The 26,287-nt window shown below is 37.6% G+C and overlaps 1 protein-coding gene across 1 annotated transcript in view; it reads left to right on the top strand.

Moving 5' to 3' along the window:
* ZYG11B (zyg-11 family member B, cell cycle regulator) overlaps positions 1–26,287 on the top strand; it is a 92,761-nt gene that overhangs the window by 38,823 nt on the left and 27,651 nt on the right. Inside the window, exons 4-12 of the mRNA XM_019449269.2 lie at positions 7,010–7,150; positions 10,035–10,211; positions 11,566–11,630; positions 15,672–15,771; positions 16,034–16,084; positions 18,536–18,697; positions 18,803–18,850; positions 23,004–23,201; positions 23,335–23,387. Coding sequence (XP_019304814.1) covers positions 7,010–7,150; positions 10,035–10,211; positions 11,566–11,630; positions 15,672–15,771; positions 16,034–16,084; positions 18,536–18,697; positions 18,803–18,850; positions 23,004–23,201; positions 23,335–23,387 — 995 coding nt within the window. The remainder of the gene's footprint in view (positions 1–7,009; positions 7,151–10,034; positions 10,212–11,565; positions 11,631–15,671; positions 15,772–16,033; positions 16,085–18,535; positions 18,698–18,802; positions 18,851–23,003; positions 23,202–23,334; positions 23,388–26,287) is intronic.

Here is a 26,287-nt window from a genome sequence, read left to right as displayed (position 1 = left end):
CATACACATTTAAATACATGTTTAAATATATATCACGTACATATATATATTTTTATATATACTATATATACACACACATATATATGCTTGAAACTTTATTGTGCTAAGAATCTGGAAGATACACAGTATTATGTATGAGAATGTTCAACAAACTTGATTTAATTTAGGCTTCTGTAAAGAATTAAAAAAATTTTTTTTAATGTTTATTTTTGAGTGACAGAGAGAGTGCAAGCAGGAGAGGGACAAGAGAGAGAGGGAATCAAAGAATCTGAATCAGGCTCCAGGCTCTGAGCTGGCAGCACAGAGCCTGACATGGAGCTTGAACCCACGAACTATGAGATCAAGACCTGAGCTGAAGTCAGATGCTTAACCAACTGAGCCACCCAGGTGCCCCTTCTCTAAAGTTTGTTTATTTATTTTGAGAGAGAGAGAGGGGGAAGGAGGGAGGGAGGGTGGGAGAGAGAGAGAGAGAGAGAAAGCGGGGGAAGGGCAGCGAGAGGAGAGAATCCCAAGTAAGCTCCAAACGGTCAGCACAGAGCCCAATGTGGGGCTTAAACTCATGAACTGTGAGATCATGACCTGAACCAAAATCAAGTATTGGATGTTTAACTGACTGAGCCACCCAGGTACTCCGAGTAGGTGTAAATCTTAAAGATGAGTAGGTTGGTAGAGGACATTCTAGACAGAATAATATATGTAAATATATGTAATAGGAAGGAGCATGGTACATCCAAGGTACTAAAGAAGGCCGCTGTGGCTAGAACGCAACAGTAGAAAGTCATAAAGCAATGAGATAAGGCTGGAGAAGTAGGCATCAGGGCCAGACTTGGAAAGATCGCATAAGCCAGGTTCAGGGCAACAAGAAGTGTGAGGACCTTACTTAACAACTTGTTATGGAACAAGACAGATGTTTAGCACAGGGCTTGTTGATGAAGGAAATATAAAAATGTAAATCACTATTGTAATGTTACAAATTGCTGCCTAGCAAATTGGCCTGATAGTAAAGAATGGCAAAAATTAGAAGAGAAGAAATCCCTGTGTGCTGAGAATTGAGGGAGAATTTCCCAGAAAAGGTGAGCTTGACCTGTGTCCTGAAGGATGGAAGGAATGTGTTCCTGGTACATTAAGCTAAATAATATTCTCAAGGCAAAAATCCTACCAGAGGATCTGGTGTGATACCAGAGCAGTAAAATTTTTGCTAATTCTTTTTAAAAACCAACAGACTCTTCAGTGAATTAGCCTAAGTCACAAAATTGAGGCTAGTAGGACATCTGTATTCCATAATGCCTCTGTGAAAACAAGTTTGATTTCACAAACAGAACGGTTATTGCTTTGAAATCTTGGCCATATGAAGCACCTACTTTATTTGCTATTATTGTCTAGTTTCTACCTCTGTAAACATTGAAGCAGTGATTCTCAACCTGGACTACAATTAAAATCATCTGGAGTATAATTATGTGAGGTGATGGATATGTTAACCAACCTTATCATGGTAATCATTTCACAGTATATACATGTATTAAACGATCATGTTGTGCACCTTAAACTTATACAGTGATATATATCAATTATATCTTGATAAAGCTGGAAAAAAAATTTAAGTTTTGTTTATTTAAGTAATCTACACCCAATGTGGGGCTCAAACTCACAACCCTGAGATCAAGGGTCGCTTGCTACTCTGACTGCGACAGCCAGGCAACCCTGGAAAAAATTTTTGATTAAAAGAAATCACTTGTAGAGCTTTAACAATTAAATCAGAACCACAGGGAAGTGGGGCTCAGGCATCAGTATTTTTTTAAAGCTCCCGAGGTGATTGCAATATACAGCTAAAGTTGAGAATCGTTTTAAAATAATTTTTTTTTTTAAAAAAAAGGAGATCATGGGGTGGGGGGCGCCTGGCTGGGTTAATTGGGAGAGCATGCAACTCTTGATCTCAGGGTCATGAGGCCTAGCCCCACATTGGGTGTAGAGATTATTTTAAAAAAAGAAACATACTTAAAGAGATCATTGGAACTTTTGCCCTTTATTCAACTATATTCAAAAATTGATGTTCCTTTTAAGTTATTTGTTTACTAATTTGAGAACTGAAAAATAGTCATGTTAAGGAAGGAGAGCCGAGATTACCAAATCTCTTTTTTAAAAATAGTCCAGTGTAGGGGCGCACCTGGGTGGCTCAGTCTATTAAGCGTCCAACTCTTGGTTTCGGCTCAGGTCATGATCTCATGGGTTCTTGAGTACAAGCCCTGTGTCAGGCTCCGTGCTGACAGGGCGGAGCCTGCTTGGGATTCTCTCTCTCCCTCTTTCTCTTCCCCTCCCCTACTTGCACTGTCTCTGTCTCTCTCAAAATAAATTAAAAAGACTTAAATTTTTTTAAAAATCGCCCAGTTTAGCAAAGTTGATGAAAAACTTGTCTGAAATGATTGTCTTAGTAGTGTGATGCTTTAAATTAGTTGAGGTTGGCTTTTTGGCTTTACGTGCCTCAGTTTTTTAGGCCACACTAAAGAATGTAAGAAATAGAAACACTGTGACTCTCCAGTATTCCTTATAAGGCATTATGTGGTACTCTGAGTTGGTGGTTATAAGAACAAGTTGTTTGTTTATCACACTTTCATGTATATTACTTAGTTGGATTTCTTGACTCTCTGAGAGAGGTATTATTGCCCTCAGTGAGAGGGAATGGCTTTAAGGGTTACAACCAACTGATACTAGAGTCTGCCTTTGTGTTGGACTATTTGATGCCAAAGCATGTGTCCTTTCCACTACATCTCATTGTCTGTATTTGAGAATCTTAAGTACTTTCCTACTTACCATAGAATTTCTGTCGTCAGTATTTCCCCACCAAATTTGCTCTCCTGTCACCATCAGCTTCCTGAATCTTCCATTTTTCCACAACTACCATCTTTTCTTTTCTTTTTTTTCTCTTCTCTTCTCTTCTCTTCTCTTCTCTTCTCTTCTCTTCTCTTCTCTTCTCTTTTCTCTTCTCTTCTTAGAAAGAAAGCATGAATGGGGAAGAGGGACAAAGGGTGAAAGACAGAATCTTAAGCAGACTCCACATGCATGGAGCCTGACATGGGGCTTGATCTCACAACCGTGGGATCATGATGTGAGCTGAAATCAAGAGTTGGACACTCAACCAACTAAGCCACCCAGGTGCCCCTCCACAACTAGGATTTGTTGGCCATCTCATTCCCAGACTTTGGGGTAATCTAGCATGCTGTGGTTTCCAGTCCCTGAGAATCACTGGAAATGTGCTAAATCCAATATTAGTTCTTAGTCTTTATCTTATTTGATCTAAGGTGGTATTTGTCACAGTTGATGTTATGCTCCTTTTTTTTTTTTAATGTTTATTTTTTGAGAGAGAGAGAGACAGACAGAATGTGAATGGGGGAGGGGCAGAGAGAGAGAGAGAGAGAGAGGGAGACACAGAATCCAAAGCAAGCTCCAGACTCTGGGCTGTAAGCACAGAGCCCGACGTGGGGCTTGAACCCACGAACCGCGAGATCATGACCTGAGCCAAAGTCAGACGCTTAACTGACTGAGCCACCCAGGAGCCCCTGATGTTATCCTCCTTGAAATACTTATTTTTACTCAGCTTCCTGGGTATCACTCTTGTCTTGTTTTTATAAAAAACTCTTCTTCCTCTCCCAGGTCTCTAAATATTGGAGTGTTCCTTTTCTTGGTCCTTAAATCTATATGCTAAACTTCTCCCTTGAACTAAGACCCCTATATTGAACTGTAATAATCAACATTCAGTGAAGATCTATATAAGTTTTTAGGCAGAAGAGTTGATCCATTTCAAAAAACATTTACTAAGTACATTTATTTATTTATTTATTTATTTATTTATTTATTTATTAAAAACCCCAAACAGCTCTTTATATGTACTGGGAAGGACTGATCTCAAAAGTATATTGCTAAGTGAAAAACACACAGTTTTGAATAGAGCATACAGGAAGCAACTTATGTAATAACAAGTACAGGCACATGTATGTATATGTTTGTAATGGATTGAATGTGTCATCCCCAAAATTCATATATTGAAACCTTAATCCCATTGTGGTGGTATTTGGAGGTGGGGCCTTTGGGAGGTAATTAGGCCATGGGGGTAGAGCCCTCATAAATGGGAATAGTGCCCTTATTTAAGGCTGGAGAGCTAGCTAGCCCTCCTTCTACCATATGAAGATATCAGAAGTCTGTAATCTGTAACTCAGAAAAGGGCCTTCACGAGAATCCAACCATGCTGGCACCTCGATCTTGTACCTCCAGGCTCCAGAACTTGGTAATTTTTTTTTTAAATTAAGTTTATTTATTTTGAGAAAAAGAGTGGGGAAGGGGCAGAGAGAGAGGGAGAAAGAGAATCCCAAAATGAGATGAGGGGCTCTATCTCAAAGCCATGAAATCAATCATGACCTGAGCTGATATCAGGAGTCAGACACTTAATAGAGCCACCCAGGCACCCCTAGTTATTTATTTATTTATTTATTTATTTATTTATTTATTTATTTATTTATTTTTAATGTTTATTTATTTTTTAGACAGAGAAAACAGAGGAGGGTTAAAGAGAGAGGGAGACAGAGGATCCAAAGCAGGCTCTGTACTGACAGCAGAGAGCCTGGTGTCAACACGAGATCAAGACCTGAGCTGAAGTCAGACATTTAACCACTGAGTCAGCAAGGCTCTCTGAACTTGGTAATTTTTTATACAGGAATCACTTTAGGTCATCTGCCATAATGAACCCCTTTCTCCCACAGCATCAATCTCCCCTCCTGGCGTTCTGGGCTGCCGTTCTGGGCTGCCCGTGTTCTCTCAGTTGTAAATTCAGGAAAAGCTTCAAAGACAGTCTCCTACTGAGTACTTTTTAAAGATGTCTGAGTTAGTGCCTCTGCCCTCGAGGAATTCTATTCTAGTGGAGAGGATACAGATACATTTTAAAATAGCTTTAATTCAGTGTGGAAGATGCTATAATAGAGTTATATACAGAGTGCTATAAGAAAATTTTTCCTTAGGGGCTCCTGGTTGTCTTAGTCTGTTAAGTGTCCGGACTCTTGAAATCCACTCAAGTCATAATCTCACGGCTGTGAGATCAAGCCCCGCATCAGTCTCTGTGCTGACAACATGGAGCCTGCTTGGAATTCTTTTTCTCCCTTTCTCTCTGTCTCTCCCCTGCTTGCTTTCTCTCTCTCAAAATAAATAAACATTTAAGAACAAAAAAGGAAAGAAAAGGAAAATTTTCCTTAGAATATAAATTTTAATTTTACTCAGTATATTAAATATTAACAAGGCTTAATTTAGTGGTTGAGGACATTTTCTCTGTTTTAACCTGGGTGGCTCAGTCATTTAAATGTCTGACTCTTGATTTTGGCTCAGGTCATGGTCTCATGGTTGGTGAGATTGAGCTCCTGTCAGCCTGCTTGGGATTCTTGGTGTCCCTCTCTCTTTGCCCCCTGCCCCTCCCCCCCATCCCTGGCTTACACTCTTGACAAACATACAAACACACACCTTAAATTAATTAATTAATTTGTTTGAGAAACTAATACATACAGATACTTGTTTTTTATCATCTAGCATATGAACTTGACTTAACTGAAGATGCTTATAGTTTGAGGAGCCAGACTACTTGATTTGAAGGTTTATCACTGGCTAGAGAAGTATTGATCACTGAATAAAACATATATGCAGTGAAATTTGTTTAGAGTATTTAATTCCCAGTAACAAAAACTCTTTAATTTTACATTCAAAGATAACTTGAGGCTGTATTTCATATAGATATTAAAAAGTAGTTGAATCAACCAGATGTGAGTAAATCAAGTATTACTGAAATCATTGTTATACATTTTCTACATTTTCCTGCTTATAATCCTTTTTATTTCACATAATATTTTAATGTCTTTCTAAATGTAAGAAAATCTAAGAAAAAGTTTAGGATGATTAAAAAAGAACTGAACACTTAGAAATTTTTCATTATTCAATAACCATTTATATATGTGAGTACATAATTAAGACCAATATGTATGTGTGTATATTTTACATAGTTTAAAAAGAATTTGTAAAAAAACTTCCCTTGTTATTTCTACAGTCTTATAAATGCTTAATATGTGCTCTTATGTCAATTGGCACACATCTGTCCTGTAGTCTATCTTCCAACTTAAAGAGATTAGCTCCTTGAATGACAGATAGAGGTTGTTTTTGCTTTTTTTTTTTTTTTTTACCTTAATGTGAATAAGACAGATGTCAAGACCATAAATAACAAATGTGTAGCTTAAGAAGGTGCAAATAAGGTGAACACACTTGAGGCCATTACTCAGGTTAATAAATAGAACTTTTCAGCTACCCTGAAGTTCTGTGTGCCCCATCTAGATCACTGCTCCCTCTTTCTCCACAAAAGTAACCTCTTTCCTGACTTGAATAATATGTCCTTGCTTTGTTTTTTCAATTTTTTAAATGTTTTATTCATTTTTTTGAGAAAGAGAGAGAGTATGAATGGGGAAGGGGCAGAAAGAAAGGGAGACACAGAATCTGAAGCAGGCTCCAGACTCTGTCAGCACAGACCCCGATGCGGGGCTCGAACTCACAAACCGTGAGATCATGCTTTTTTAAATCTCTCTCAAAAATGAATAAACATTAAAAAAAAAATTAAAAGATCAGAGAAAAAAAGCCAGTGTAGCTTTAACATTGAGTTAGGGAAGTTAAGGGGTTACCTTAAGGGAGAGATAAGAATCTAATCACGTGGTAAGGCTTTATAAATAGTGTTAAATATCTTAGGATTTACTTTAGGTGCACTATAGAAAATCTTACCCAAAGGCTTATAGGGAGGGTCTAAGCCTATCTAACATCTCTTTAGCATACGTCCACCTTCACAGGATGACTATCCTGGGTAGGTTGGAAAGTAATCATTCCCATTTGTTTCAGGCCTTACATAGTTATCCTGGGTGCCATCTATGCAAATGATGTTTGGAAAGTTAGAGGGTTGAAAAAATCCTAAAATCTAATCTTCTGGCTATGTTCAAAGGTGTCTGGAGAAGCCAATGAAACTCAGATTGCAGAAGCATTGAAGCGGTACAGTGAACGGGCATTCTTTGTCCGGGAAGCCCTATTTCACCTTTTTAGCCTGACTCATGTGATGGAAAAAACAAAGCCAGAAATTTTAAAGGTAAGAATAAGGAACATGAACATTTTGAAATTATCTCCCTTGATATAGATGATGGTTTTGTGAAGAAAATGGTGAAAATTTGCATTTAATCTTTGGATTTGGGGGGTGGGGTGGGTAATGGGATTGATGATGTATGATTTTAATTTTTAGCCATAAATGAGAGAGAAAATAGTTGCATAAAGTTTTTGAAGTATTATAGTAGTCTCATTAAGCAACATCATTGCCTTCCACCTCATATTTACCTAAAACCAGTGACCAGTGTGATATTTTTTTCACCATCTATAGTAGAAAATTGAATTATAACACTAGAATTACAATACTGCATTGTATTGCTTCCATATAGACTTTTTAAAGAAATACAATATTGGAATTCCATAAGGCATCTTTCCATGACACTTACTAACCACCTGTGCTTTCATAATTAATTCATGTTATTCCTCAATTAAAACCTCTTTTATTTTTTTTTAATTTTTTTTTTTTTTAACGTTTATTTATTTTTGAGACAGAGAGAGACAGAGCATGAACGGGGGAGGGTCAGAGAGAGGGAGACACAGAATCCGAAACAGGCTCCAGGCTCCGAGCTGTCAGCACAGAGCCCGACGCGGGGCTCGAACTCACGGACTGTGAGATCATGACCTGAGCTGAAGTCGGCCGCTTAACCGACTGAGCCACCCAGGCGCCCCCTCAATTAAAATCTCTTAACAAGACAGCTTTTGAAGGCCAAGAAAGTATGTTTTTTTTTTAAGTAGGCTCCAGGCACAGTGTGTAGCCAAACTTGGGGCTTGATCCCATGACCGGGAGATCATAACCTGAGCTGAAATCAAGAGTCATATGCTTGGGGCACCTGGGTGGCTCAGTCAGTTAAGTGTCCGACTTCGGCTCAGGTCATGATCTCACAGTTCATGAGTTTGAGCCCTGCGTCGGGCTGTATGCTGACAATTCGGAGCCTGGAGCCTGCTTCACATTCTGTGTCTCCCCCTCTCTGTCCCTTCCCTGCTCATGCTCTCTCTCTCTCTCTCTCAAAGAATAAATAAACATTAAAAAAAAAAAAAAGAGTTGGATGCTTAACTGACTGAGCCATCCAGGTGCCCCAAGAAAAGAAGATTCTTAATTTTAGTTGATAGCATAGGGCAGTGTTTGTTAGAATGTGGTCGGTCCTTTGGGGGCGCCTGGGTGGCTCAGTTGGTTAAGCGACCGACTTCGGCTTAGGTCATGATCTCACAGTTTGTGAGTTTGAGCCCCATGTCAGGCTCTGTGCTGACAGCTCAGAGCCTGGAGCCTACTTCAGATTCTGTGTCTCCCCATCTCTCTACCTCTCCCCTGCTCATGCTCTGTGTCTCTCTGTCTCTCAATAATAAATAAATGTTAAAAAAATTAAAAAAAAAAAAAAAGAATGTGGTCCTTTGTCCACCAGAAGTCTGGAATATTGTTTATTTTAAAAGCACATTTGTAAAAATAAAAACAAAATTTTAAATAAAAAAATAATAAAAGTATATTTGTGAACCCCACTCCGAGAAATTTAGATTCAATAGGGCTGGATAAGGACAGGAATCTGCATTTTTATAATCCCCAAAGATAATTCTTATACACATTTGAAGCCAGGGAATATAGGACTGTATTATATATTTGATACCTCATTTAGTGGGCACAATAATCCCAAGAGAAAAGTTTTATCTCTTATTTTACAGATTGTGTAACTGAGGGTCTGTGAGATTAAATAATGTAACAGTAAGTTAGTGGCAGAGCCAAAAATGACTTAACCAGCCAGTTATCTTAAATTTTGAGAATGGGGTGCTTAACATTTCAATCACTGAGATGCTATTATCCCCAACACCTGTCATCCCCTCCATATATACCAGAGGATATTGGTACTTGGTATATGAATTATCTTTTTTTGGTTTTGGTTACTATGAACCTGAGCAACAAAGGACCTCTAGTCCTCATCTAAAATACTTATTCATTGATTCAGGGAATGGTACAGAGAAATTTAAAAGAATACAGACAATTCTTTTAAGGAATTTAGCTGCAAAAGAGCGCAAAGGAAAAAGATGATAGTTAACCGAAGAAGGAGGTTTTTTTTTCTTTTTTAAGATGGGAGAAAAATAGCTTGTTTGTCCTATGCTAATATGAATGATCCACTACAGAATGAAAAATTGATATAGGAGAGGGAAGAAGAGCTGGAGCAATGTCCTTGAGTAAACAAGAAGGGAAAGATCTAGCATATAAGTGCAGGGCCTACTTTCAGAGATGAGCCCAAAAGATCCTCTATGGTAGTAGGCAGGAAGGCAGCATTTGGGTGTTTGTATACTGGTAAAGGGGATACATGTGGTAGTGAGAATCCGAAAGTCTTCTCTGAATGTTTTCATTTTCTCAGTGTAATTGGAAGCAAGGTCTTCAGCTGATAGTGAAGATTGGGAGGATTGAGGAGAGAGGAAAAGATGAGAAGTGGTTATCTAGGCCCAGAGGGAAGTGAATGGATTTTATGGTACTGTAACTTTAGCAGTGTCCTCAAGGAACTGAATGTCGGGATTTGAAAATGAAAAGTTTGCCACTTGTTTACTCTAAAGTCAGTAAAAATTTATTTAGTGCTTAGTGTATAATAGGCACTGTACTATGTCTGAGAAATACAAAGATGAGTTATCTGAATAGAGAAAATTCATTAGCCCAACAGAAAAATACCCCAACATGAACAACTTGATACCTTCCTGAACCAGGTAGGCAGGAACTACATGTTGATGAGTGACTACTATGCCCTAGGCTCTTTGCACTTGAGGATAAAAAAGATAAGACATCATAGAAATTATCATAGATAACAAAGTAATGATGCTATGTTAAGAGGGTTTGTATTTATACTGTAAATAAAAAGAACTAATTTTTTTTCCAGCTTGTGGTTACTGGGATGAGAAACCACCCTATGAATTTGCCAGTACAACTTGCTGCAAGCGCCTGTGTATTTAACTTAACTAAGCAAGATCTTGCTGCAGGAATGCCTGTCCGACTGCTGGCCGATGTGACCCATTTGCTGCTCAAAGCCATGGAACATTTTCCCAATCACCAGCAGGTAAGCATGTGGGAATTCCTAATCAAGTAGTCCTTTTAGTATCCCCTACCCTCCTCCTTATCTCCATAAAGTTCAATTTAGTAGACCAAGACTAGAATTTCAAATGCCTTTACAGGCTGTAAAGTAATAAATTTATGGTATGACTGAGTGTAGGACAACAGAAAAGTAGAAAACTAAAGAGTGCATTCCCTGCCTAAAAGTATTTAAATCCAAATGTTGAGGGAAATAGTGCAAACCATAAAAAAACACATCTTCCACCTCAATCTTGAGTTTGTGATAATTTCAGCAAACAGCCATAGCCTATTTGTTCTGGGCCAGGCACTATCAAGTACTGGGATACAGAAACGAATAAGACGTGGATATTCTGTTTCTAGCAGTATGGTAGACTGCATAACCTGTCCTGTCCTCAGGATGAAAACTAAAAATGTTGCTTGAATTGTACTAAAAAAAATTTTTTAATTTAATTTGGGAGAGAGAGAGCATATGTGCATATATGCAGGGGGAGGGCAGGGTGAGAGGGGAGGGAATCATAAGCAGGCTTCACTCCCATTAGCACGCAGGACTCAGTGTCATGAATCGTGAGATCATGACGAGCTGAAATCAACAGTCAGATGCTCAACCTAACGAGCCACCCAGGTACCCTTATATTTTTAATTAAAATTTAGCAGGCAGTTGATAAATTAATAAAAAATACTCAGAGGTTGGGGTGCCTGAGTGGCTCAGTCAGTTGAGTGTCTGACTTTGGCTCAGGTCATGATCTCACAGTTCGTGAGTTCAAGCCCCACATCGGGCTCACTGCAGTCAGCGCAGAGCCCATTGTGGATCCTCTGTCTCCCTCTCTCTCTGCCCCTCCTCTGTTCATGCTACCTCTCTATCTCTGTCAAAAATAAGTAAAGATTAAAAAAAATTATGTTAAAAAAATACTCAGAGGTGAAAAACCAAGTAAAAATGACAACCCAGATTGGTGAGTGAATCATTAAAGATAGCTTCCCTCATTGAGGGCAGTTGCCAAATTGGATGAACTTTAGGCTTTGGCTTTTGTGGCCTCTGGAAGCCAGGTGGACAGAGGAAAAAGCAAGATCCATCCAAAGGCCACCAGAAGGGAAGGAGATTAGCTGGTATTAATTCTGTTTATTATCCTATCTTGTCTAATGGAGACAAAAAAAAAAAATGTGCAAGTAAACTTGTATGGGTCCAGTGGAAGTTAGTCTTTCAACAATAGGTGGGCAGAATAAAAGTTGTAAGAAATCATTGGTATTTCATCAGCCACCTTTTTTTATACAGGCTACCCCTGGTTAAAAAATAACAAAGCAATATTTCATTCAGGAATTTTTTTCTCCCTTTGGTTCTTTAGTTACAGAAGAATTGCCTCCTTTCACTTTGCAGTGACCGGATCCTTCAAGATGTTCCATTCAACAGGCAAGTGATAGCCCTAGAACTTAAAATGGGGCAAAGTCTGTCTTGGGCCATTTCTTACCAGTTGGGATATCCTTGCTGTACAGTTAATTATGTGGATGGGATTGTGCATTAACTTATGAAATGCTAACTCTACTTTCTCTAATTTAGTACTTTGACATTCCTGATAGCAGATTGGCCCCTGTTTTCATAGCCCTTTGCTTAAAAATGTATATTTTTATATTATGGTTTTTAAAATATCCACACAATATTGTAGGCTGAAGAAACCGAGGCACTTAGATTCCATGTCTTGATCAGAGTTTTGTGTCTAGTGACTACAAGGCTAGAAAGACTCAAGTCTTCTAGTTCTAGGTCCAGTGTTCTTTTCTCTGTATCATATCTCTTATTATTACTGTTATTTGATACTGAGTTATAGAAGAAACTTCTTAACCAGAGGTTAAGGGAGGTTAGATAGTTGGATTCAAATAAGTATAAACGATTCCCTTGTTTTCTAGGATACTGTGATTTGAGAGCTAAAAAGGTGATTTTTTTTGTCATCTTAATATTTTAAATATTTTTTAATGGTGGTATTTTGAAAAAATATATCTTATGGTTTTATGAAAAGTGTATATCTCAAGCAGCAATTTTACTGTGATTTACTTTTATTCAGGTAACAGTACACTGTTATCTGGCACAGCTGAGGAATGAGGTGTTCCATTTACTATTTCAAATAAATAGTTTGGAGAAAAATATAACAACAGCTATCTCATGTAGATTACTAATTTTATTTTATAAATATTGAGCATCTGTACTGATTACATGAAGTCATATGTAGGAAGGACATAGTCACTCTCCTAAAAGAAAAGTATCAACTAACCGAAGATTTGGCAAATTTTTTTAAAGGGGCAGCAAATAATATTTTGGGCTTATGAGCCATAGGGTCTCTGTTGGAACTACTTAACTCTGCCAGTGTACCTCCAAAGCAGTCATAGACAACATATAAAAAATGGGGATTTTACTATGTTTCAATAAAACTTTAGAAAACAGGCAGCTGGACCCACAGCTACTAAAATCACTATATGTAGGCTATAGTTTACTTACCTCTGCTCTAGCCAATGCACTCTGCTAGATTTGAGCTTCTTTGTGGTCAGAGATTGTGATTGGTTAATCTCTTTGTCTCTAGTGCTTAAGTGGATGTTTGGTGGATGAATGAATGAAAAATGAGTATAACAGAAGACAGAATTTTTCATAGAAGAAGATGACAGAATGCATTGGGCCCCCAAACGAGGAGGGAAAGATTTCATCTGATTGGTGATCATTAAAGATTTCATGTTAGTGATGGCATTTGAGATCATAAAGATAACAACTAACCTGTATAAAGCACTTACTATTGCCAGATGCTATGCTAAATGTTTTACTTATGCTTATTCAGTCCTTACAAACAGTCTTGTGAAATCGTTACTTTTGTAATCTTAATTTTATAGATGAAGAAACAGAGGCATAAAGAGGTTTAGTAGCTTTCTTAAGGTGATAAGATAGCAAGTAGCAGAATTTAGATTTAAATCCAGAATGGCTCCAGAACCTCTACTTTTTACATCCATGCTGTGTTGCTTTGAAGATGAGAGCTGGTTGAATTGATTGTTTTATGTTGTGGGAACTGCACAAATAAAGGCACAGAAGAAGTTGATAATAATACCTGTAAAAAATTAACCTTTATCAAAAGCTTGGTATGTGCCAAGTTCCATACTAAATCTTAAGCTTTATGTGTAGTATCGTTTAATCCTCACAACAGTCCTATAGAATAGATCTTATCATTTTGCAGGTGAAAAAATAGAAGTTCATAGCGATTAAGGAAATTGCCCTAGGTCCCCAAAGTTAGTAAGTGGTAGAAATGATACTTGAATCCAGACTGAATTCAGTGTGTGTGATATGCTTAATGACTTTATGGCATTGCTTCACATGGTAAAAGAGTTTATTTTAGGGGCGCCTGGGTGGCTCAGTCGGTTAAGCATCCGACTTCAGCTCAGGTCATGATCTCATGGTTCGTGAGTTCAAGCCCTGCGTCGGGCTCTGTGCTGACAGCTCAGAGCCTGGAGCCTGCTTCCGATTCTGTGTCTCCCTCTCTGTCTGCTCCTCCCCTGCTCACACGCTGTCTCTCAAAAATAAATAAAGATTAAAAAAAATTAAAAAAAAAAGTTTATTTTATTATATCAGCAACATTAGGTAAAACTAAAATTCAAACCCCAAAATGCCAAGGAAGTTCAGAATCTGTGCTGTTAACTATCAAGCTATCTTAACTCATAACTAGGGCACGTTTGGGGACTAACAAGCAGTAAGCATAGGGTAGGCAGGAAAAAAGATGTGAAAGTATGGGCCCATTGTTAGAGTCCAAAAATACTGTGAATACAGGAGTGACATCATAACTAAGTTTTCTGACAGATTTATGTATTACTGATGTGTAGACACAAATTGAAGGGAAAACAATGGAGGCAGAATGGCCCATTAGGAATCTATCATAAAACAATCAGAGATGGCCTTGGGAATAGAAAGGAGGCAACAGTAAATTTGATGGAATTTGCAGAGGAGTACTTTATATCACTATAATTCAGCCAGCATGTATTAAACACTGTTTGTGTGTAAAGCTCTATAATGAGTTCTTGGTAAAGAGGGCTAAATAGGATATGGTCCTTTACCCCAAGGGAACAGGTGAGGCTACAGATAACCACAGCTCTCTGACAGAGTTACAAGCAAATGCTAAGGAGCAGTGAGAAGGCAGTGATAAACTTGTCAAGGAAAGCTTCTCAGAGGAAGTGATATATGAGCTGAGTCTTGAAAGATGAAATTGTGGGTAAGATAATCAGATATATTCTGTGGTGGTGTCCTGATTTCTCTCCTGTCTCACACCCCACATTCAGTCCTTTGACAAAGCCAGTTATCTTCAAAATATATCTAGAATTCAACCATTTCTCTTCACTTCCATTTCCTACTTGGACTGGGCTAAAAGTGATTTCTGTCCTGAATCATGTGGTAGCCTCTGAACTGTTCTCTTTGCTTCTTTCTTTGCCCTCTTGAAGTTCATTTTAAACACAGCTAATAGAATAATCCTATTAAAAATATAAGTCAGTTCATGTCATATCTCTGCTTAGGATCTTTCTATGGCTTTCCATCTCATCTGGAATAAAAGCTAATTCTTTACAAAGACTAAGATCTGGTCCCCCTGTTACCTCTGACCTCATCTCTTTTTTAAATTTTTAAAAATTAATTAGTTAATTAATTTTTTTTTTTTTAATGACTTCATCTCTTGGTACTACACTTCTTGTTGTTCTCTCTGTTCTGGCCTCACTGGCTTCCATGCTATTTCTCAAAACCTCCAGGCATACTCCCTATTCAGGGTCCTTGTATCTACCTTCCCCTCTGCCTGGAATGCTTTTCCCCTAGATATCCACATGGCCAGCTCTCTTACTTCCTTAAAAGTTTCAGTGAGGCTTTTCCTAGTTACCGTACCTAAAATTCAACATTTCCTATCCCTTTTACCTGTTTACTCCTTTTTTCTCTATAGCATATACCATAGGTTTTACTTGTTTGGTTTATGATCTGGTGTCCATACTGCGATGTAAGCTCTATGAGAGTAGAGATATTTTCCTGTTTTGTTCACTACTCGATCTCCAGCACCAGGAACAATATCTGGAACAAAGAAGGGGCTCAATAAATGTTTGTGAATGAATGAATGAATATTTATTTCTGTTGTGCTAGGTACTGTAAGGAACCCAGAAAAAACTCAATACAGTGTAGAAATCACTACAGAATAGAAATATGTTACAATCTAGAAAATGAATGCCGGATAGTTTTGATATTTTCCAAACTCTTGTTTCTTTACAAAGTTTCAGAATTAATAATGAGGCACCGGCTCCAGAACACAAAGTATAATTGTTATTCTGTATCAGTTAAGAGGAATTTTCCCTTTCTTTCGCACCTACCTGAACTGTAGCATCAGCTCAGCTAGAGCTGTAAGACTGTGCTTGAGCCTCCAGGATTCATTCATGAAACCCTCTTGTGTGTTTTCAGGTTTGAAGCAGCCAAGCTTGTCATGCAGTGGCTCTGCAACCATGAGGATCAAAACATGCAAAGGATGGCAGTTGCTATCATTTCCATCCTGGCTGCCAAGGTACCTGAACTGCTATGATTGAATAATTTTATGTAGGCAGCTATTTCCCATTACAGTTACTACTTCCCCCAAAATCTATATGCCAGAAAAGTTAGTACACCTCTTCGCCAGTCTGTTTGTTCAGTCTACATTCAATATTGCAGAACTGCATGTTAATCAAAGATTTTAGTCTGACCTTTAGAGTTTGTTACAGTGAATGTTATTAAACTGACACTAACTAGTGAGTTCTTGGACATTTACTTTGTCATCTGCTTGCTTACAGCTTTCTACAGAACAAACTGCACAGCTTGGTGCTGAACTCTTCATTGTCAGGGTAAGTCTGTTATACCCTCTATGCAGATCATTAGAGAGTTTTCATTTTCATTGTTTTCAGGCAGTGTTGTGTTATCTTCTGGTATTTCATTACTTTTAACTGGATGTATTCACTTATTTTCATAGAGGTAGCTTTATTCCCTAACAGAGGTGGGAAGAGCCCTGAACTAGGAGTCCGATGACCTAGGATCTAACTTGTAAACTCAGTTTGTCAATTTAGACAAATTATGTGAACCATTGGAACCTAAATAAGCCTTAAGATCCTATCTATTTCTAAAATTCTGTTATTTTGTTATTTATGAAGAAAATGTAGACACTGCCATAGGCATAAGATTGTGCTACATGCTTTGGGGGGAAAAGATAATTTAGATAACTGACAAATGATTTTGCTTGCTTACACTCAGTTGAGGAGATGATATAGTGAACAATGAAAAGTTTAAAAGCTTTAAAGAAAATAAATATAAACAGTGTTCTTGGGAAGAGTGGAGGAAAGCAGTCCACTTCAGAGTTTCTTGTTACAATCCTGTCATGATGTATGTGAACAATAATGGTAGATAGAAAAGGCAAATGAAAGACTTCCCCTTTTTAAGATTTTATTTTTAAGTAATCTCTACACCTGACATGGGGCTCAACCCACAACAGTCACACGCTTTACCAGCTGAGCCAGCCGGGCACCCCGAAAGATTCCCTTTTTTTTATGATTTACGAGTTATGTATATAATGAGAAAGTCATTCCTTTGATAAATATGTATAGGATACTTAGCAAATTTCTACCACCTTACTAGATGAGGGATTCACATCGAATTATATCTATAATGTCTGTTCATAAGAGTAGTCTGTCTATAAGAAGTAGTAGAGAAAATAGTTACGTAGACATGGTTGTAATATAATCTACTAAGTATAATAATAGCAATATGAGTGAAAATAGTAATGTAAAGAGAGGAGAATGCTGTTGATGGTATGATAGAAAGAGTAGGAATTCTGGAGTCAACATATCTGGGTTTATTCCTAATTTTATCACTTACTAGCTGTAGTTTCTATAAACTACCTTATACAGTTATTATGAAGATTAAATGAAAAGGAAATTAAGATTAATTGAAGGGGTGGTGCCTGACCGGCTGTCAATAGAGCATGTGACTCTTATCTTGGGGTCATTAGCTCAAGCCCCACATCGAGCATAGGGCTTACTTTAAAAAAAAATTAAGAAGGAATATATGCTAAGTACTTAGCACAAAATACGATATATGTTAGATAAGTAGAAAAGGATGCTACTTTTACTTAGTTTTTACTATTTTCAGGAATGATATTTTTAGTTTTAAATATGGCTATTTATTGCTATGTATGTGTTTCAGTAATTTTGGCTGGAGGTATAAAGATTTTAAGGAAGTCATCCACTTACATGCTTTGGGGGAAAATTAAGCTTAGTTTAAGCGGAAATTAGTAGCAGTAGTAGTGGTAATCACTAGCTTTTTTTTCTCTTTTTTTGAAGCTCTTAATTATCATCCACAATTTGCAGATAAGGAATCAAAGAATTAAATTAGCAAACAAGGTTACACAGATGCAAATTCTAGTACCACACTCCTAGGCACTATGCTTATTAAGTTACATAATTGCACCTAGATGTTTTTGTTTCTTAAAAAATTTTTCCTGAATTGTATGTAACGTTAAGTAATAGTGTTCGTTAATGTTTTCTTGTATCTGTTTGAGCGGAGCACCCTTCCCCCCCGCCAAATTATTATCTAAAAATGGAGTTATGGGTGCCTTATCTAGGTCTCAAAACATTCACTTTTCAAAGTTAAATTTCTTAGGGTAAGGCTATAGTAGAAATGATTTACAAAGGGAATTTCAAAGCTGTGATGTTATTCAAAGCCAATGTAGATTTTAATTCTCTTACTATTATATGTAATTTGTCCTTTTTTTTTTTCTTAAGGAAAACTTAGAATTATATAGAATTAGGTCTCCCAGTTCTTATTTTCTCATACTAAGTTGACTATGATCAAATTACTTAATATTTCTCACAATTTCCTTTCCCCAAAAAATGGGTATAACAGTATTACAATATAGGATATAATTTGCTGATGTTTATAATAAATGTTAGTTTCATTTCCCCTTCTCCCCCTCCACTTTTTTTATCCCAGGATCTGAAATGAATATATGCTATGACTGATTGGGTAAGATAGTTTGTCCTAAGCTTTAATCATTTTGCGTTTTATTTTATTTACAGGGTATTAGATTTTAGGGATGATGAGAATAATAAAGGATTTCTGAAGATCCTATATTTTTTTTCTTGTTGAAGGAAAAATCTTATCCAAGAAGCTGGTTGTTGTACTTATAAAAACCTTTCTAGGAAATGTTTTAAGCCACAAGACCAATCCTCATGACTTGTAATTATTACCACCAATTGTAGTAACAGCTTAGTGATAAGAAATTCATTGTATTTTCCTTCTTTCAGCAACTTCTTCAAATAGTGAAGCAGAAAACCAATCAAAATTCAGTGGACACTACTTTGAAGTTTACTTTGAGTGCACTTTGGAACCTCACAGACGAATCTCCAACCACTTGCAGACATTTTATTGAAAACCAAGGGTTAGAACTCTTCATGCGGGTTCTAGAGGTTAGAATGGGAATTTAGCCTATAGTTTTGACATTGATTGATTAAAATATTCATTTATTATATTTGATTCTTTACGTAGTTACAGGTTTTTCTTTCTTTTTACAGTCTTTCCCAACTGAGTCATCCATTCAACAGAAAGTTCTAGGACTTTTGGTAAGATATAAATATTTCCTGCTAAATTCCAAGCTGTAATTAATTATTTTTCTTCTGAGATAATACATTGAAAGTTGTTTCTCTATTTGTAAACACTTAATGACATCAGAAAATATATACAATATAATGAAGTGGCAAAAAAAAGCAGGCCATAAAACAATGTATACATATTAGGATTTTCACCACATTAAAAGGAAAAATATAAATTACATAATTTTCTCTATATTTTTTGGAATAATACAAAGCTTTATAGTGGGCCAATTTTACTTTTATAATCGGGGGGAAAATGTCATTAAAAAATCTCACTAAATTGTAAGTGTTCTCACATGCTATGTTTGGTAATTAATAATTACTACTTAAAAGACTGCTTAACAAATTAGATATTCCAAGGGCACATGGGTGGCTCAGCCAGTTAAGTGTCCCAACTCTTGATTTCAGCTCAGGTCATGATCTCACAGTTTGTGAGTTCGAGCCAGCTTCTGGTGAGCTCAAGCCCTGTTTCCAGTGAGCTCTGAGCCCTGCAGCGGGTGAGCTCAGGCCCTGCAGCAGGTGAACTTGAGTCCTGCTTCAGGCTGCAAGCTGACAGTGTGGAGCCTGCATGGGATTCTCTCTCTCCCTCTCTCTGCCCCTCGTGGGATTCTCTTTTTACCTCTCTCTCTGCCCCTTGTTCACTCATGCTCTCTCTCTCTCTCTCAAAAATAAACAAACTAAAAAAAAAAGAGCTTAAATCACACACACAAAAAATTAAAAAAGCATAGTGAGCCCTCTAGGATTTGAGATAAAGGTGAAGGATCAAATGTTTTGTTAACTTTAATCACTGCAACATTAGAAACATGCCTGTGTGGTAAAAGCTCTTTTTAGAGCAGATCTGTGCTTTTGAGGAATTAGATCATGGGAGGCACATATTAGTGAGTAAAATATATATACATCAATGTTTGTTTTATAGATGCAAGAGTATGAGATACTGAGCAATGAGAGATGGATTTTGGGGAAAGCTAAGGGCTGGCATTTAAAGAAGACCTATCTGTTCACTGTAGCTTCAGGTTAATATAAAGTAGAAAATGTAGGGGCGCCTGGGTGGCTCAGTCGGTTAAGCGTCCGATTTCGGCTCGGGTCACGATCTCGCGGTATGTGAGTTCGAGCCCCGCGTCGGGCTCTGTGCTGACTGCTCAGAGCCTGGAGCCTGTTTCAGATTCTGTGTCTCCCTCTCTCTCTGACCCTCCCCTGTTCATGCTCTGTCTCTCTCTTTCTCAAAAATAAATAAATGTTAAAAAAAATTAAAAAAAAAAAAGTAGAAAATGTAAAAAGACCTAAATTCCCAGAAATAGGGAAGTATTAAATAAATGAAGGTATTTGATTATTTTATTCAGGGTTCATAGGGATTATTAGATACAGAAGTTGGTTCACATCACCACAAGAGGAAAGGTGGAATTTAAGTATTCCATAAGGCTTTAAGAGAGCTTCCATAGGGCTTTAAAAATGCTTTTTTTAATTTCAAAAAGAATACATGCTTATTATAACTAGTGAAACAGTGCAAAAGTGTATTTGAAAAGCTTAAGACTCTGTCCCCAGACTTCAATCATTTTCATTTCCATGAGGTAATTAATATTAATACAACCTGGTGTGCTTTCTTCCAGATCTTTCTCCATTACTTTGTGTTTGAATTTTTTTTTCAATAACCTATTTTGAAATATTGCATCTAAATTTTTTGTGGTCAGAGAACATACTTTGATGTGAGTCCTTTGGAATTTATTAAGACTTGTGTATGACCCAGAATATGATCTTTGTAAATGTTCCGTGTGTAGTATGGAGCCTGCTTTGGATTCTCTCTCTCTTTCTCTCTTTGCCCTACCCCCTGCGCATGCACACATGGGTCCATGCACTCTCTCTCTCAGTGAATAAAATGTTAAGAAAGAAGAAAAATGAATGGAAATGCCTTTTCATATTTGAATATGTGAGATTAGAGAGGAGGGATGATTAATCATTGATGCTGGTGGAAAAATAGATTATACACATTCATGTAGTGTATAGTTAAACTTGTCTCTTCTACCCTCTTTTTCATAGTTGAAGAAGAAAACTTGTTAGTCATTACAGAGAATACATTTGGACATGATGCCTTTCACTTTCATTTATTATAAAATGACTTAAGCTAAGGAACAAGTAGTCTCTTAACAATCCAAAGTTCAGTGTTTTGGTTCCTAAGAAATGGAATCAACATGTTAGGAAGAAAATTATTGTTTCATAGTAGATCAAATTAAGTTTTAAGAATGAGGATTAATCTTCAGAGCAGTATGTTAAGTTGGATCTTAGATCCTTTAGACCCATAGTCTAAATTGGAAACCCCTCAGTTGTTTCCCATGCGAACAGAGGTCTTCCTTATGTACTGTGTAAGGAAGCCATCACATCCCAAGCCCAGATAAAACGTCTACCTTATATAGGCCAGCAGTCAAACTTTGGCATTCAGTGGAGGTCTGAGGCTGTGAAATTTTTAAGACACAAATTACTATAATGAGGGGTGGCTGGCTGGCTGAGTTGGTAGAGCACGTGACTCTTGATATCAGGGTTGTAGGTTCAAGCCCCATGTTAGGTGCAGAGATTACTTAAAAATAAAAAATCTTAGGGGCACCTGGGTGGCACAGTCGGTTAAGCGTCCGACTTCAGCCAGGTCACGATCTCGCGGTCCGTGAGTTCGAGCCCCGCGTCAGGCTCTGGGCTAATGGCTCGGAGCCTGGAGCCTGTTTCCGATTCTGTGTCTCCCTCTCTCTCTCTGCCCCTCCCCCGTTCATGCTCTGTCTCTCTCTGTCCCAAAAATAAATAAAAAACATTGAAAAATAAATAAATAAATAAATAAAAAATAAAAAATCTTAAAAAACGATCACTGTATTGCTCAAAGGGATGCTTTTTTGCCTTCATTTTATTTATGCTCTCCACATTATTCAGAACTGCTAATCCCTTTGTCCTTTTGATACACTCACCCCTCTCTGCTTTCTTGATAACCAAACTTTCCTGGTTTTTCTTCAACCTCTGTTACTGTTGCTTCTCAGCTTGGAGTTTCTCCAGACCAACAGATGGTATAAATTTGAACTACAATCTTGCATGAGGACAGCCCCTTATTGAAAATGGCAAGAGAAGACTTTTCCTTTTAGGCCAGATCCCAGATTACAATAGGCCTCTTTTTCATTCACCTATGTCAGTCTACTCTTTTTCTGAGGTGTGATACTTTGAAAATCCTTGTCTTATATGTGAAGTCTTAGTTCCGGTTTTTAGCCTTACTTTCTGCCTTTGCATGGCTATTAAAACCCAGTGCTCTTGACTCTACAAGTCAGTGATGGCCTGTTACTGCTCTGGTTTGGTTCCCTATTTGCTTTTTATCCCAGCAGGTTACATATTTAAAGGTTGTTGGGTCACCTAGGTGGCTCAGTCAGTTAAGTGTCTGACGCTTGATTTTGGCTCAGCTCATGATCAAGTCTTAGTTCATGGGATCGAGCCCCACATCCAACCTCTGTGCTGGCAGCACGGAGCCTGCTTTAGATTCTCTCTTTCCCTCTCTCTCTGCCCACCGACCCCCTTGTGCTCACATGCTCTCTCAAATAAATAAACATTTTTAAAATAAATATACAAACAAATAAATAAAGGTTGTTAGCTGTTTTCCCACTATCACTTCTAGATATTTTATAGCAGGGGATTTTTTTAGGTTATCCACCTCATCATTTTGCCTGAAAAAGGAACTCACTACTGTTTCTGTATTATTTTATTGTTTTGGGAGGAGAGAAAATAAATCACCCATAAACACACTGTGCTAACATAACAAAAGTCTTCACCTTTTATGTATATGCAGATACATGTTTATTTTTTTTAATGTTTATTTATTTTTGAGACAGACAGAGAACATGCGTGGGCACAAGTCAGGGAGGGGAGAGAGAAGAAGACAGATTATCTGAAGCGGGCTCTGCACTGACAGATGAGGGGCTCATACTCACAAACTGTGAGATCATGACCTGAGCCAAAGTCAGACACTTAACCAACTGAGCAACCCAGGTGCCCCTGCAGATATGTGTTTAAATTGTTACAATCTCTGTTCCTTCTTAGAATACAAATGGTCATTTAGCCATTATGCATATTACTTCAATTTTTATATCTTCTTTTCTTCCAGAATAATATAGCTGAAGTGCAAGAATTGCATTCTGAACTAATGTGGAAAGATTTTATAGACCACATCAGTAGCCTCCTGCATAGTGTTGAAGTGGAAGTCAGTTACTTTGCAGCTGGAATTATTGCCCATTTAATATCTAGAGGTGAACAAGCTTGGACATTGAGCCGTAGCCAGAGGAATTCTCTTCTGGATGATCTGGTAAGGTCATTTGGTGTTTTCTAGAAGCATACAAACAAACATTCATTGTAGTTAAGCTATCAGAGTTTCATAATGCAATAATGCAGTGCTAAATAAATATTGTATTCTTTCTTGTGTGTCTTGTGTCTTGCAGCATTCAGCTATTTTGAAATGGCCAACTCCAGAGTGTGAGATGGTAGCATACAGGTAATTAGCAAGATAATTAATATTAAGCCCTTAACCTAGTCATTTCGCTTGCTTGGAGATTATTGCTACCAGGTGTATAATGTATTTTCCCTCAGGCATCTATCTTCTTACTGGTTTTTTTTTTTTTTTTTTTTTTTAATTTTTTTTTTTTTTCAACTTTTTTTTTTATTTATTTTTGGGACAGAGAGAGACAGAGCATGAACAGGGGAGGGGCAGAGAGAGAGGGAGACACAGAATCGGAAACAGGCTCCAGGCTCCGAGCCATCAGCCCAGAGCCTGACGCGGGGCTCGAACTCACAGACCGCGAGATCGTGACCTGGCTGAAGTCGGACCCTTAACCGACTGCGCCACCCAGGCGCCCCTTCTTACTGGTTTTAAAAGGATTGAAATATTTTCACTTTTTTCTGTTACCTGTCATTCATCATTTCTTCTTTCATTTCACATTTATTGAAGAAAGTGCCAAGGACCTGTTCTATGCTCTTGAACTTCAAAGATGAGTAAGACGTGTTGCCTACATTGAAGAGGCAGAGGAGAGAATAGGTGAACTAGAAGATAAAATTATGGAAAAAGAGGAAGCTGAGAAAAAGATAAAAAAATCCAGGAGTGTGAGGGGAAAATTAGAGAACTAAGTGATGCACTAAAGAGAAATAATCTACCCATAATTGGTATTCCAGAGGAGGAAGAGAGAGGGAAAGGTGCTGAAGGTGTACTTGAAGAAATCATAGCTGAGAACTTCCCTGATCTGGGGAAGGAAAAAGGCATTGAAATCCAAGAGGCACAGAGAACTCCCTTCAGACGTAACTTGAATCGATCTTCTGCACGACATATCATAGTGAAACTGGCAAAATAATAAGGATAAAGAGAAAATTCTGAAAGCAGCTAGGCATAAACGTACTCTAACATATAAAGGGAGACCAATAAGACTCGTAACGGATCTCTCTACTGAAACTTGGCAGGACAGAAAGGAATGGCAGGAAATCTTCAATGTGATGAACAGAAAAAATATGCAGCCGAGAATCCTTTATCCAGCAAATCTGTCATTTAGAATAGAAGGAGAGATAAAGGTCTTCCCAAACAAACAAAAGCTGAAGGAATTCATCACCACTAAACCAGCCCTACAAGAGATCCTAGGGGGGATCCTGTGAGACAAAGTACCAGAGACAACGCTACAAGCATGAAACCTACAGACATCACAATGACTCTAAACTCATATCTTTCTATAATAACACTGAATGTAAATGGACTAAATGCGCCAACCAAAAGACATAGGGTATCAGAATGGATAAAAAAATAAGACCCATCTATTTGCTGTCTACAAGAAACTCATTTTAGACCTGAGGACACCTTCAGATTGAAAGTGAGGGGATGATGAATTATTTATCATGCTACTGGAAGTCAAAAGAGAGCTGGAGTAGCCATACTTATATCAGACAAACTAGACTTTAAATTAAAGGCTGTAACAAGAGATGAAGAAGGGCATTATATAATAATCACAGGGTCTATCCATCAGGAAGAGCTAACAATTATAAATGTCTATGTGCCGAATATGGGAGCCCCCAAATATATAAAACAAATACTCACAAACATAAGTAACCTTATTGATAAGAATGTGGTAATTGCAGGGGACTTTAACACCCCACTTACAGCAATGGATAGATCATCTAGACACACGGTCAATAAAGAAACAAGGGCCCTGAATGATACATTGGATCAGATGGACTTGACAGATATATTTAGAACTCTGCATCCCAAAGCAACAGAATATACTTTCTTCTCGAGTGCACATGGAACATTCTCCAAGATACATCACATCCTGGGTCACAAAATAGCCCTTTATAAGTATAAAAGAACTGAGATCATACCATGCACACTTTCAGATCACAATGCTATGAAGCTTGAAATCAACCACAAGAAAAAGTCTGGAAAACCTCCAAAAGCATGGAGGTTAAAGAATACCCTACCAAAGAATGAATGGGTCAACCAGGCAATTAGAGAAGAAATTTAAAAATATATGGAAACAAACAAAAATGAAAATACAACAATCCAAACACTGTGGGATGCAGCAAAGGCAGTCCTGAGAGGAAAATACATTGCAATCCAGGCCTATCTCAAGAAACAAGAAAAATCCCAAATACAAAATCTAACAACACACCTAAAGGAAATAGAAGCAGAACAGCAAAGACAGCCTAAACCCAGCAGAAGAAGAGAAATAATAAAGATCAGAGCAGAAATAAACAATATAGAATCTAAAAAAACTGTAGAGCAGATCAACGAAGCCAAGAGTTGTTTTTTTGAAAAAATAAACAAAATTGATAAGCCTCTAAACAGGCTTCTCAAAAAGAAAAGGGAGATGACCCAAATAGATAAAATCATGCATGAAAATGGAATTATTACAACCAATCCCTCAGAAATACAAGCAATTATCAGCGAATACTATGAAAAACTATATGCCAACAAACTGGACAACCTGGAAGAAATGGACAAATTCCTAAACACCCACACACTTCCAAAACTCAATCAGGAGGAAATAGAAAGCTTGAACAGACCCATAACCAGTGAAGAAATTGAATCAGTTATCAAAAACTTCCCAACAAATAAGAGTCCAGGACCAGATGGCCTCTCAGGGGAGTTCTACCAGACGTTCAAGGCAGAGATAATACCTATCCTTCTCAAGCTATTCCAAGAAATAGAAAGGGAAGGAAAACTTCCAGACTCATTCTATGAAGCCAGTATTACTGTGATTCCTAAACCAGACAGAGACCCAGTAAAAAAAGAGAACTACAGGCCAATATCCCTGATGAGTATGGATGCAAAAATTCTCAATAAGACACTAGCAAATCGAATTCAACAGCATATAAAAAGAATTATTCACCATGATCAAGTGGGATTCATTCCTGGGA

This window comes from Panthera pardus, unplaced genomic scaffold (assembly GCF_024362965.1).
Source record: "Panthera pardus isolate Hobbes unplaced genomic scaffold, ASM2436296v1 HiC_scaffold_11, whole genome shotgun sequence".
Taxonomy (NCBI): Eukaryota; Metazoa; Chordata; class Mammalia; order Carnivora; family Felidae; genus Panthera; species Panthera pardus.
Note: the sequence above shows the minus strand (reverse complement) of the source record. Positions and strands in the feature narration are given on the sequence as shown.